Raw genomic sequence first — 13,771 nt, 5'->3', positions numbered from 1 at the left:
TGCCTGGGCACTGGAGGGTTGTGGGTTCGATTACAGTAAAGGGCATGTACCTAGTTTGCAGGTTTGATACCCACCCGCCCCAGGTCAGGATTAAAAAAAGAAACAACACATTCTAATTAGTATAAATGTAGAAGGAATAATAAACATTTGGCAAATGCTACTTTTTGCAGGCAATAACAATCCAAAGGTCTCAAAATTAGCGAACCAAAGATTGATAATCTTAAAGTGTACCCCTCCATGAGTTACTTATTAATTACAAAGGAAAAATCAATAACTTTACAGTGGAGAAATCCAGCAGACACTACCTTAACCAAAGGTCAAAGTTAACATCACCAGTAATAAGACATGGACATCATGTATCCTGATATAATGCATTAAGAAGGATACATGACTTTTTACATTCTTGCCAAAAAAAGTAACTTAATCTAATAATGAGAAAATTAGACAAATCCTAGGAGCAGTCCATAAAATAACTGGCTAGTACTCTCCAGAAAAGTCACAATCATAAAAGGGGAAAATTAAAGAACTCACAGGCTAGAGCAGCCGTGGGCAAACTACAGCCCGCGGGCCGGATCCGGCCCGTTCAGCTGTTCTATCCGGCCCGCAGAGCCCAAAGAGCGGAGGGTTCTCTTGCTCTCCCCTCCGCTCCTTTACTTTGAATTTATATTAGTTCACACAAACACTCCATCCATGCTTTTGTTCCGGCCCTCCGGTCCAGTTTAAGAACCCATTGTGGCCCTCGAGTCAAAAAGTTTGCCCACCCCTGGGCTAGAGGCTAGAGACAACTAAATGCATGTGGGATCCTGGATTGAATACTGAGCCAGAAAAAAAAACCACAAAAAGACATTCCTTGAACAATTAGCACAATCCAAATAATATCTGTAGATTAGTTAATAGTACTATATTAATATTTACTAGTTATGTAAAATGTTAACATTTGGAGGAAGCTGAGTTAAGGTTATATGAGAACTCTCCATATTCTTTTTGCAAAAGACTAAAATTATCTATGATAAAAGCATAATATGCTAATTAGACCAGACGACCTTCCAGATGAAACCAGGGCTGCAAGGGAAGCCCAGGCCCCAGGTGCCAGAGGGAAGCCGGTGCCGGCAACCAGGGGAAGGAAGGCCTACTCTTGCACGAATTTCGTGCATCAGGCCTCTAAGCTATATTATAAAAGGACTGTGGCCCTAAAGCCATAACGACCAAAGACAGGCGCGGGTGGGCAGGGCCGTGCCATTTCGAGCTGGGCTTCTAGTTCCAAAATAAAATTTTAAAAATGGAACATGCTGGGGGAAGATAGCCAATCAAATGTAACTAGGATTAAATTGAGCCCTAACTGGTTTGGCTCAGTGGATAGAGCATCGGCCTGCAGACTCAAGGGTCCCAGGTTCGATTCCGGTCAAGGGCATGTACCTTGATTGCGGGCACATCCCCAGTAGGGAGTGTGCAGGAGGCAGCTGAGTTGATGTTTCTCTCTCATCGATGTTTCTAACTCTCTATTCCTCTCTGTACAAAAATCAATAAAATATATTTTAAAAAAAAGATTGAGTGAATGTGATCCATTTTGTTAATATTAAAGGTTAAAAATGCTTTGAATTGCCCTAGCTGGTTTTCTCAGTGGTTAGAGCTTCGACCAGAGGACTAAAAGGTACCTGGTTTGATTCCAGTCAAGTTGCAGACCTGAACCCCAACCCTGGTGTGGTAGGCAACCAATGGATGTGTCTCTCTCACATCGATGTTTTTCTCTCCCCTCCTCCCCCCACAACTCTTTCACTTTTTCTAAAAATCAATGGAAAAACATCCTCCCGTGAGTATTAACCAAAAAAAAAAAAGCTTTGAACTGACATGGATCATACATGGTGAGACTGTTTTCCCTTGTCTTCAGCAAAAGAGAAAAGTAAACAAACATAGCTATTCAAAGTCACAAATGACAACAGAACAAAGCATTGAGAACAAAGAGTCTAAAGTCAACAATTTCCACTGGCAAAACTCATTAGCAAATAGCAGAACTAGTTTAGCTGCACTTTGGGGTCTTCACCAAACCAATTTTGGCCAAACTCTTCGAGTGAACACAGTCTAATTTTTTATACTACAGAAAATGCCAATATGGTTTGGGGTTTTCCAATACACAAATCCAACATCCTGACAGCCTCCCCTCCCCAAACTCTCAGGGAGAGCTAGGGGCTCCAAATCCAAATGCCTTTCAGTTTGCACTCAAAACCATACCAGTATTTTCTGTGTGACATGAAAAGATTGGGAAGCATTGGCTTAAACTAAACTAACATATCAAATTGCAAAAAAGTATCTTGAATGATCTGACATCTAACCTGAATACAAGGTAGAAAAATCTAGGTAAAATTCCTTTCGAATTCGTTTTTCTCAGGATATTTTCCTTTTCGAAGGTGAAATACTAAACAATTAAGTCCATGGGAGTCCTCTAAAAGTCACAGAAAGTTGAGCTAAAATTGAACACACATTTCTAATTTGGAAACTGGGCATCTTCAAATGGATGAAAGCACAAAGGACTTCACAATATTGAGGAAACTATTTCAAAAAGCTTGAAAAATTAGAATTATCTAAGTATATTATACTGTGCCTCAGACAGGCAGGGAAAAGCTCTCAATCTCAAGTGCCAACTATAATGCTAATTACAAATCAGCAGTTGTTAATTTTATCATACCCTTGATTTAGTAGCTTGGACTGTGTAGACTAGGATGAATAAGTCATTTAAAGGCAAAACACTATCCAACAGTATTAAAACCCATGTTCAGAACCCTTTCTTGTTACAGAAGTTTTTACACATTTAACTCCCAACATTGGGACATATTAAGTGCTAAAAATCTTTAAGGCAGAGAAGCCCAAAACCTTTGAAAATAACAAGATTAATCAATTACCATTACGACTACATTGTTCACAAAGACCCAAACCCACTGGAATTTCTTATTCTTGGACCTGCATCCATGTGGATGGAATCCTGTCTAAATAAGCTGTATTTCAGATTAAACCCTTACATCCTTGATACTGGGCTCTTTCAGGTTTCTACAGGTAAAGCACTGTGACTGGCATCTAAGAAGCACTCACAATCAAATATTTGTTGGAATGACTTAGCAGTGGCTCTGCCTTCTCTGGGAAGTATCCAGAAATAAATCATTATAAATTCTGGCCCACCTTGCTTTGCAGAGGTCATTGTTATCTAGCCCTGGGTACAAAAGCAAACCTGAATTATTTCACCTCAGCAAATTTTCTTAAAATAGTTGATGTCTCATTTCTTCAAACTCCTTACACTCCAAATCTTGCATAAAATATACCAGACTCAAATAATACTAATAAATGGTACTAAAAGTGATGCTCAACAGGATCTCACGTTTATTGAGAAGTGATTAATGGTAAAAAGAAAGGCAATGCCCTTTCCTCATTGGATGAACAAGAAACTGAAGAAACATTCACTACACGTTTTACAATATTTTTCTCTTCCAAAATGCATTTCTGTAAACAAGTTTTTACCACTGTTCTTAGCTGTGAAACAAAATTAATCCTGACTCAATCAGTATAATGTACAAGAACAGAACATTTCTTAGAAATCCTAGTACTTTACTTTGAGTAACAAAGGGTCAGAGAAAATGAACCACCCTTAAAGACACAACCTTGGGTAACACTGTTAAATTCTCCAACACAAAAATTCTTCATAAAAATGTTCTTCCAGTTCGGAAGGGAAAAACCAAATTCCCCCTTTCTGGGGTGGAGGCAGGCCCATACCTTCAAAACTCAGGTGTTCTCCAAGTGCAAATGTCAAAATGGGGGGGGAGGAAAGGGTTTAAAAATTAGAGAAAACTGTATGCACTTACGGACTTTAAAATCCGAAAACATAGTAAAAAGACAAAGAAAAAAAAGCAGTATGCTCTGAAATCACAACCAAAACCAAAATAAAAGGGACATTTTTCACCTAAGCTACCTAGAGGGATTTTTTTAGTTTTTTTCTTTTTCTTTTTTTTCCACTTTCCAGTTAAGTCCTATGTCTTTTGTGAAATTCCAATACTTAAACTGCAATTCTGCAATCGTCTCTGAAGTCAATAAAATTAAGAAAAAGTCCTAATTTTCTTGAAGGTCATTTTTTTTCCTCTTAGAGATATGCAGATGAAACCGTTGCTGTGGTCTGTGCAGAACTGCCTTTTATTTTCCACGGCCTTGACGTTCCTAGAGGTTAAAAAAAAATTGAAATGGTTAGTTAAAACTTATCTGATATGCTTAAGAATTAAACTTCACAGAATAACTCAAAAGAAATTTAGTTATTTGTGTTAGATAGAATATATCCCCACCAATAAAAGCGGACATTTGTTAATTCTGACCCAAGGATATTTTTTTCCATTGATTTAGAGAGTGGGAGGGAGGGAGAGAGGGATGGAAGGAGAGAGAGACACATTGATTGGTTGCCTCCTGCAACGCAGGTACGTGACGGGCAATCGGTATGCTGGACCACTGAACCACACCGGCCAGAGCAAGAAAAACCAACTTCTACTTCTTATATTTTAAACCAAAGTAGTAACATTCAAGCATTCCAATTAATACAAATTTTTATTTCACTCTAAAATTTCTTATATGATGCCCTAGTCAGTTTGGCTTAGTGAATACAGCATCGGCGCCCAAACTGAAGGGTCCTGGGTTCGATTTCGGTCAAGGGCATTACCTAGGTTGTAGGCTTGATCCCTGACCCAGTCCCAGTGCATACAGGAGGCAGCCAATCGATGTCTCTCTCTCTCTCTCTCTGCCCCCTTCTCCCCCCCCCCCCCGCCTTCCACTCTCTAAAAAATCAATGGAAAAATACCCTCAGGTAAGGATTAAGAATGACAACAACAAAAAAAAGGTTAAAAATAAATAAATGACATTTCTGACATGATTGATTAAAATTTAGTATACTGGCCAGTGTGTCTCAGTGGTTGAGCATGGACCTATGAACCAGCAGGTCAAGGTTCAATTCCCAGCCAGGGCACATGCCCAGGTTGCGGCTGGATCCCCAGTGTGGGGCGTGCAGGAGGGAACTGATCAGTGATTCTCTCTCATCATTGATGTTTCCCTCTCTCTCTCTCCCTCTCCCTTTCTCTCTCAAATCAATAAAAATATATTATACTAAAAAATATTATCCTAAAAAAAAAAAAAAAAAAAAGCCTAGCCATATTAATCATCCCACTTTAGTTCCAGAGTTTTAGATATATTTATAAGCCTCAATTTCCTTTTTTGTAAAGTGAGGCTATGTATCTCTCACAGAGCTGTGGGAGATAATGAGCTAACATATAGAAAGCTTTTAGACCATAGCAGGCAAGAAAATTGTCCTCTTCCCCTAGAGCAGTGGTCGGCAAACTCATTAGTCAACAGAGCAGCGCCAACCACTGCCCTAGCAAGCATGTCAAACTCAAAGGCTAACACGGGCCAAATAAACAAGGTTTAAGTTTATGTGGGCCGCAAAAGCTTCAATTTTCATAGAAACATGGGTTTATTTCGACAGAGACATGCTGAACACAAAGGGATGAAATAAAAGAGTAATCATTAACATAAAATAATATAACATTTTAATAAAAATTAATAATTTTTCTTGAATATTGACTTACCAGACACTGAATAACTGCACAAATAAGCGTAATGCAAATAAACCTAATTTTCTTCTCTGAAATCAAAATATTTCCTGTTGCGCACACCAAATAAGTCAGTCCAAGACTAATGATGTGGCAATCGGCTGCCAAAATATTCAATGCTAGCCCTAGCCAGTTTGGCCCAGTGGATAGAGCGTAGGCCTGAGGACTGAAGGGCCCCAGGTTCGATTCTGGCCAAGGGCACATGCCTGGGTTGCAGGCTCGATCCCCAGTAGGGGGCTTGCAGGAGGCAGCCAATCTATGATTCTCTCTCATCATTGATGTTTCTATCTCTCTCTCCCTCTTCCTTCCTCTCTGAAATCAATAAAGAAATATATTCAAAATATTCAATGTTAGTATTAGTGGAGTGAAATGGTGTGCCTGCGCTTAAGTCGTGTAAGGGAAATGAATGTAACACGATTACAGTAATCAGTCATTAGCGAACGTTGTAGTTCATTATTAATAATTATGTATAACAGGATATTGTAAAAATTAAGTCATAAAAATTTTATTAAAACGTTTCTTACATAGTTATATTGGCTGGGCAGCCAAAATATTCGTTGTGGGCTGCATGCGGCCTACGGGCCTCGAGTTTGACATGCTTGCCCTAGCCAGTGGTTGGGAAACTCAACAGAGCCAAATATCAATAGTACAACAATTGAAATTTCTTTTGAGAGCCAAAATTTTTAAACTTAAACTTCTTCTAACACCACTTCTTCAAAATAGACTCGCCCAGGCCATGGTATTTTGTGGAAGAGCCACACTCAAGGGGCCAAAGAGCCGCATGTGGCTTGCGAGCCGCAGTTTGCCAACCACGGCCCTAGAGAATTTAAAATACACTTAGAGATGGGTTTTGACAACTGATTGCAATACCGAAGTTTTTCCTGAAATAAATCTAAATGCTCATTTCTTATTAAGAATCATTCTTGCCGAAACCGGTTTGGCTCAGTGGATAGAGCGTCGGCCTGTGGACTGAAGGGTCCCGGGTTCGATTCCGGTCAAGGGCATGTACCTTGGTTGCGGGCACATCCCCAGTGGGAGGTGTGCAGGAGGCAGCTGATCGATGTTTCTCTCTCATCGATGTTTCTAGCTCTCTATCCCTCACCCTTCCTCTCTGTAAAATATCAATAAAATATATTTAAAAAAAAAAAAAAAGAATCATTCTTTACAAGCCTCTCATAAATCTATTCTAAACAGCTTTCCATGTCACACACTACTCATTTATTGAAAATTTTTTTTAAATGACTCAATCCACGTGTCTTTTAAAAGCAAAAGCCTTAACTGGTAAGGAGCACAGGCCCGAACTTATACTTTATTCATCAATCTAACTTGAGTAGAGTCACTTGCTCCCATTTACACTATGGTAACTACAGTTCTTAAGTTAAATATGATCCCTACTTAAAAGAATAGCAACTAGTATTTATGGGCTTCCATGTCCCAGGAACTGTACATAACAATGATCTTTGTAACCACCCCACAAAGACTGTATTATTCCTACTTTAGATATACGAAAAGGAAAGCTTAAAAAAGATATTAACCGAAGTTACCTAAGAACCAAGATTCAAACCTAGGGCTATATGGCTCTTTCACTATACCATGTTGTTACAAATATTTATGTTAAAGTCAACAAAATTAACTGAAGCTTTGTGATGAATTGACTACCCTAAAACTAAACTGCTCCATGAATATAAATACGGTAATATTATTTATTCAGAAAGAGCAGTTATCTTTCTGTGATGTCCCACTTCACATCTCTGGATTTCAGGGATAAGCTCACCAACATACCAAGATCTGGGATATTGTTTTTTAAATACGTCATTTTGGATGGACACCATTTATCTAACTTCTCTACTATTAATGATCAAGATCTACCTTTGACTTCAGGAAATCTGGACTCTTCTTGATTAAATCTCATTCCTATGCTTTTATTACTCTTCAAGCCAAGAATGTCTAGCCTTCTGTCCTTCAAGATACAGTTCAAAATCTCTTCCCTCCTTTCAGACTTCCTTAGCCCCTGCAGCTTTCAATGTCCTTCCAAATCTGTATCCACAATTGAAAATTAAATGTAAAATTAGTCCCAACTCAATCAAAAGCTCCCAGAAAGCCAAGAACAGGTCTTCAATTAACCTCGCTCACAAACTACTTATGAGTTTAGCAATGGATAATAAGTTACAATCAACTTCTAAATAAAATTCTAGTTCTCATCACATACACAAAAATTGTAACTGTGTTAAGTGATGGATATTAACTAAACATTGTGGTAATCATTTCTCTCTGTATATAAATGTATCAAATCATTATGTCATATACCTTAAACTAATACAATGTTATTATGTATGTCAACTGTATCTCAATAAAACTGGAAAAATATTCTGCCTATTACCAATTATTTCAATGTAATATAACCCCAGGAATACAAATGAACTTATATGCCCCAAATTATACTGATAAAAAAGAAAACCTAGACTTTGCCAAATCCTTAAAGAAATATGTTTCTATATAAGTTCACCAGCATGCTTAATTAACAGCCATTTAGAATATAGTCAGAAGAAATTCAAAATAGCATTGTGTAATTGCACATACTATGTCAACTCATTTTTTAAAAAATTTGTCCCTTTTCATGTGCTACCAAGTCCACAACTACCTGTGCTCAATTCTGCCTCCAACGTAACATAAACTACTCCCGAATCTTAACTGTACCATGATACCAAGAAGGCAAGTATAACCTGTACCCTAATGTAAACCTGTATGTTATGTTTATTTTAAATTATGCAAATTACATACAAATGGCATTAGCTGCCTTAATCTCCTGCCCAAATACCAAGTAAGCATCACATTGGTACAATTAAGCAGGCTGACTAAATTGCTCTTCAAACCCTATATATACTATTTACTTTTCTATACATAGGTACCTTTCACTCAAAGGAAGCACTTTAACACTTCTCTTTGACACATCCAAATTGCCACCATCACTGTTCTTGCACTTTTGGCCACTATTTTTTTTTAATATATTTTTATTGATTTCAGAGGGGAAGGGAGAGAGAGAGATACCAATATCAACAATGAGAGAAAATCACTGATTGGCTGCCTCTCACAGGCCCCACACTGAGGATCGAGCCTGCAACCTGAGCATGTGCATCCTGACAGGGAATTAAACCATGACCTCCTGGTTCCTAGGTCGATGCTCAACCATTGAGCCACGCCTGCCGAGCTTGACCCACCATTAAGTAAGGGTGATTTGAACACAGGTGCTGTGATACCACAACAGCTGATCTTTTTCTTAACTTTTAAATTAGTTAACTTTCAATATTATTTTATACTAGAGGCCCAGTGCACAAAATTTGTGCAATGGGTGTGGGGGGGTGTCCCTCAGCCCAGCCTGCGCCCTCTTGCAATCCCGGACCCCTTGGGGATGTCAGACTGCCAGTTTAGGCCCGATCCCAGCCTGGCCTGCAGGGATTGGGCCTAAACCAGCAGTCGGACATCCCATGAGGTATGTAGCAGCACACCAAGTGGCAAGTGGCCTGGGAGAAGCCAGAACTGGGGCCAGGCACCATGCCGCTCACACTCATCCCAGCCCACTGCACCTGCTGCCGCCATTCGGTAGTGCTGCCACGGAGTCAGGAGAGGCTCCCGCCACTGCAAATGCACTCACCAGCAGTGAGCCCGGCTTCTGGCTGAGCAGCGCTCCCGCTGTGGGAGCGCACAGACCACCAGGGGGCAGCTCCTGCCTTGAGCATCTGCCCCCCTGGTGGTCAGTGCTCATCATAGCAACTGGTCAACCAGTTGTTCCAGTCATATGGTTGTTCTAACAGTCACTAAGGCTTTTATATATATATATAGATTAGTTTCATATGTACAGCATATTAGCTATATAATTATATACTTTACTAATTGTTCCCCCAATATTTCCAGTACCCACTTGGCACCAAATATAATTATACACTGTACTTTATATCCCCTGTGACTATTTTGTAACTACCAATTTGTACTTAACCCCTTTACGTTTTACACCCAGTCCCCCAACACCCCTCCCCTCTCATAATCATCAGTCTGTTCTCTGTGTCTGAGTGTTTCAATTTTGTTTTTATTTTATTCTTTAGAATCCACATATAAGGAAAATCATATGGTATTTGCCTTTCTCTGACTTATTTCACTTAGTGTAATAACCTCTAGGTCCATCCGTGCTGCAATAGTACTAAGTGGCTAACGTGTGTGTATTGGGGTATTAGCATACAAGCATGGATAGGCTGGACAAAGGGATGATTCATATGTCTTCCAGGATGGAGTGGGGAAGCATGAGATTTCATCACACCACTCAGAACAGTGGCATGCAATTTGAAACTTATGAATTTTTATTTCTGGAATTTTCCATTTAACATTTTTGGACTGTAGCTGACTACAGCTAACTGAAACCGTGGAAAGTAAAATCACAGACAAGTGGGGACTACTGTACAATTTTGATGTATACCCACACAAAAATAAGCTTATATATTTAGTGATAATAAAGATAACATCCATCTTCTCAGAAATTATAAAAGATACTTAAGCATTTATACCATACTACCTTGAAAAGTAAACTTTAGCACCAATTAAAACACTATAGCCCAGACATAGGGTGCACACAGGAAGCAGCCAATTGATGATTTTCTGTCATCATTGGTGTTCCATCCCTCTCTCCTTCTCTGAAATCAATAAAAATATTTTTTAAATTTTTTAAATAAAAAGATACTAAGGCTGTGAAGCTTACTTGCTCAAATCAGTGACAGTGGCAGATACGGTCTTCTTCTAGAGCCCCTAGTCTTTCCACTACTATACATATGATAGGTGTAATACCTAAACATTTTTTTTTCAAAAATTTGATTTTAGAGAAGGGGGGGAGACGTCGATTTGATGTTCCATGCATTCACTGGTTGCTTCTTGTATGTGCCCTGACCAGGAATCAAATCCGCAGCCTTGGCACATCTGGACGACACTCTAACCAACTGGGGTACTGAGCCAGGGCCTACCTAAACATTTTTTTAAAGGACCATCAATGTAATATACTTAATAGAATCCCTTGCCACACCCCCAAAAAACTGACTACTTTTAAAAATCTTAGTTTGGCCCTAGCCGGTTTGGCTCAGTGGATAGAGTGTCGTCGGCCTGAGGACTGAAGAGTCCTGGGTTCAATTCTGGTCAAGGGCACATGCCTGGGTTGCAGACTTGATCCCCAGTGGGGGGCATGCAGGAGACAGCCGATGGATGATTCTCTCTCAGCATTGATGTTTCTCTCTCTTTCTCCCTCTTCCTTCCTCTATGAAATCAATAAAAATATATTTTTTCTAAAAATCTTAGTTTGGACAACTTCAGGATGCCTAGTGGCCCCTAAATCATATAGCTTAAAATTATCTAACTCTAAAAAATTAATGTCCCCGCAAAAAGGAAGACACAATAAAAGGAACACTAAATGTAAAACTTAAAACATTAAACCCCTTGCCTGGCCAGTGTGGTACAGTGGTTGAGCATCAACTTATGAACCAGGAGGTTGCTGGTTTGATTCCCAGTCAGGGCATGTGCCTGGGTTGCAGGCTCAATCCCCAGTAGGGGGCGCGCAAGAGGCAGCCAACCAATGACTCTCATCATTGATGTTTCTATCTCTCTCTCCTTTCATCTCTGAAGTCAATAAAAATATATGTAACACAAACACTAAAGCCTCTTAGAAGTAGTCATAATGCCTCTAAAGAGATTATAACATGAAGCTACATCTGTAGGATATTAAAGACATTGCCGCCTTATTTTTTTCTAAATTTCAGAGAGGAAGGTAGAGGGAGTGAGAAACATCAACGATAAGAATTATTGATCGGCCGCCTCCTGCACACCCCCTACACTGGGGATTGAGCCTGCAACCTGGGCGTGTGCCCTTGACTGGAATTGAACCTGGGACCCTTCAGTCCTCAAGCCAATGATCGATCCACTGAGCCAAACCAGCTGCAGCCGTGGGCAAACTATGGCCCGCGGGCCGGATCCAGCCCATTCGGCTGTTCTATCCAGCCCCCGGAGCCCAAAGAGCGGAGGGTTCTCTTGCTCTCCCCTCCGCTCCTTTACTTTGAATTTATATTAGTTCACACAAACACTTCATCCATGCTTTTGTTCCGGCCCTCCTGTCCAGTTTAAGAACCCATTGTGGCCCTCGAGTCAAAAAGTTTGCCTACCCCTGAGCTAGGGCGACACTGTCACCTTTTTTTTTTAATATATTTTATTGATTTTTTTATAGAGAGGAAGAGAGAGGGATAGAGAGTTAGAAACATCGATGAGAGAGAAACATCGATCAGCTGCCTCCTGCACACCTCCAACTGGGGATGTGCCTGCAACCAAGGTACATGCCCTTGACCGGAATCGAACCTGGGACCCCTCAGTCCGCAGGCCGACACTCTATCCACTGAGCCAAACTAGTCAGGGCAACACTGTCACCTTTTAACGAACAAAAAGTATAGGCCAGTGGTCGGCAAACTCATTGGTCAACAGAGCAGCAAACCGTGGCTCGCGAGCCACATGTGGCTTGCGAGCCGCGGTTTGCTGACCACTGGTATAGCCAATTCACCAGAGGCTCATAATACTGACAGTTGATGAAAAGCCACTCAAAAGATCCTTTCAGCTTTCAAGTACTGAAAGGTACAGCCAGGCTTATCAGACACATGTGAATTCTAAATTGTTTCTCAAGATGAAGTCTTGAGACTAGCTAGGGCAGGACAATAGTACTAAGAAAACTTTAGAAATCAAACTTGCAAGAAAATAAACATGAGGATTGAGTGGTGGAGGTTACACAAAACTTGACTGAGATACATAATCCTGGAGTACTCAACCCTGAAATACAAGAGAATCACCTACAGACCTGAAAAATTCAGATTCCAAGGCCTCAGCTCCAAAGAGACTCATTCAATAGCTGAGGGAAGAAGACAAGAACCTGCAACGTAAGTGTTCCCAGAAGGTAACGTATGCAAACTGAATAACTTCTCTTCAGTCAATTCTAATCATGTAAGAAATACCTTGGGAGCTTACTAAATAAAATTTCTAGCTTATTAAGTTTGGGGGCAGAGACTAGTTATCAGTATTTTTATAAATATTTTCCAGATGACTCAAAGTTTATTTTAAATCGTCAACATTTTTTTGAATCGCTCCACCCTGCTCCCCTCCCCATCACATTGCAGGCTTATGGACTACAAGTAAAGGAACGTATCATAAAAGACTGAATTACCCAAGAACTTGTCTGGGTTCTACTTCTAGCCCTGCCATTAAAGTAATCTTGCAGTTTGTATACAAAATGAGAGTGGAATAGACTAAATCCTTCCCACTCAATTTTTGTTTAATATATATATATATATATATATATATATATATATATATATATATATATATATATATTATTATTGATTTCAGAGAGGGAGAGGGAGAGAGAAACATCAATGATGAGAATCACTGATCAGCTGCCTCCTGCACCTCCCACACTGGAGATCGAACCAGCAACCCGGGCATGTGCTCTGATTGGGTATCAAACCATGACTTCTTGGTTCATAGGTCGATGCTCAACCACTGAGCCATGCTGGCCAGCCCCACTCACTTTTATAACATTATCCAGAACCATTTGTTTCTCCTTATTTCCACTGCCTTAACAGCAACTTTCACTAGGTTAGGTAGAGCAGATCTAATTCACTCCATTTTGATGCTCATGATGAGGAATGCTTAAACCCAAGTGCTCAATTAATTATGCTATTCTGATACATCCACAAAGAGGTGACTGGCTACTGGCATCAGTAGGTAACAGAACATTAACTGTCTTAAATAATAAATGTAAAGATGCAGCAAGGTACAAGAACAAAAAAGACTTCTGGGTCAAAACAAATTCCAGCTCTTCTATAACCTATGTGGTCTTGAGAAAGTTATTTCCTTTTTAATAACTTTATATTATATTCTTTTTTCAATAACCCTAACCTGCTGCTCATCCCATATTCCTTATTCAACTAGAGGCCCATTGCACGATATTCGTGCAAGAATAGGCCCCTCACACATATAATACCTTAATAAAAAAATTTAAAAAAAAAAAAAAAAGAATAGGCCCCTGGCTTCACTCCCAGCTGTCTGGAACCCAGCAAGTCCCCGCTTCC

The 13,771-nt window shown here is 39.9% G+C and overlaps 1 protein-coding gene across 1 annotated transcript in view; it reads right to left on the bottom strand.

Annotated features, from left to right (window-relative positions):
• Window positions 1-3,335: 3,335 nt before the first annotated feature.
• The window catches only part of YTHDF2 (YTH N6-methyladenosine RNA binding protein F2), a 30,098-nt gene continuing 19,662 nt past the window's right edge, over window positions 3,336-13,771 (bottom strand). The window contains exon 5 of the mRNA XM_080658228.1: window positions 3,336-4,197. Coding sequence (XP_080514354.1) covers window positions 4,174-4,197 — 24 coding nt within the window. The 3' untranslated portion in view covers window positions 3,336-4,173. The remainder of the gene's footprint in view (window positions 4,198-13,771) is intronic.

This window comes from Plecotus auritus (genome assembly GCF_963455305.1).
Source record: "Plecotus auritus genome assembly, chromosome: 2".
In the NCBI taxonomy this organism is placed as follows: Eukaryota; Metazoa; Chordata; class Mammalia; order Chiroptera; family Vespertilionidae; genus Plecotus; species Plecotus auritus.
The sequence above is the reverse complement of the archived record's forward strand: the minus strand, read 5'-3'. Positions and strand labels throughout refer to the sequence as shown.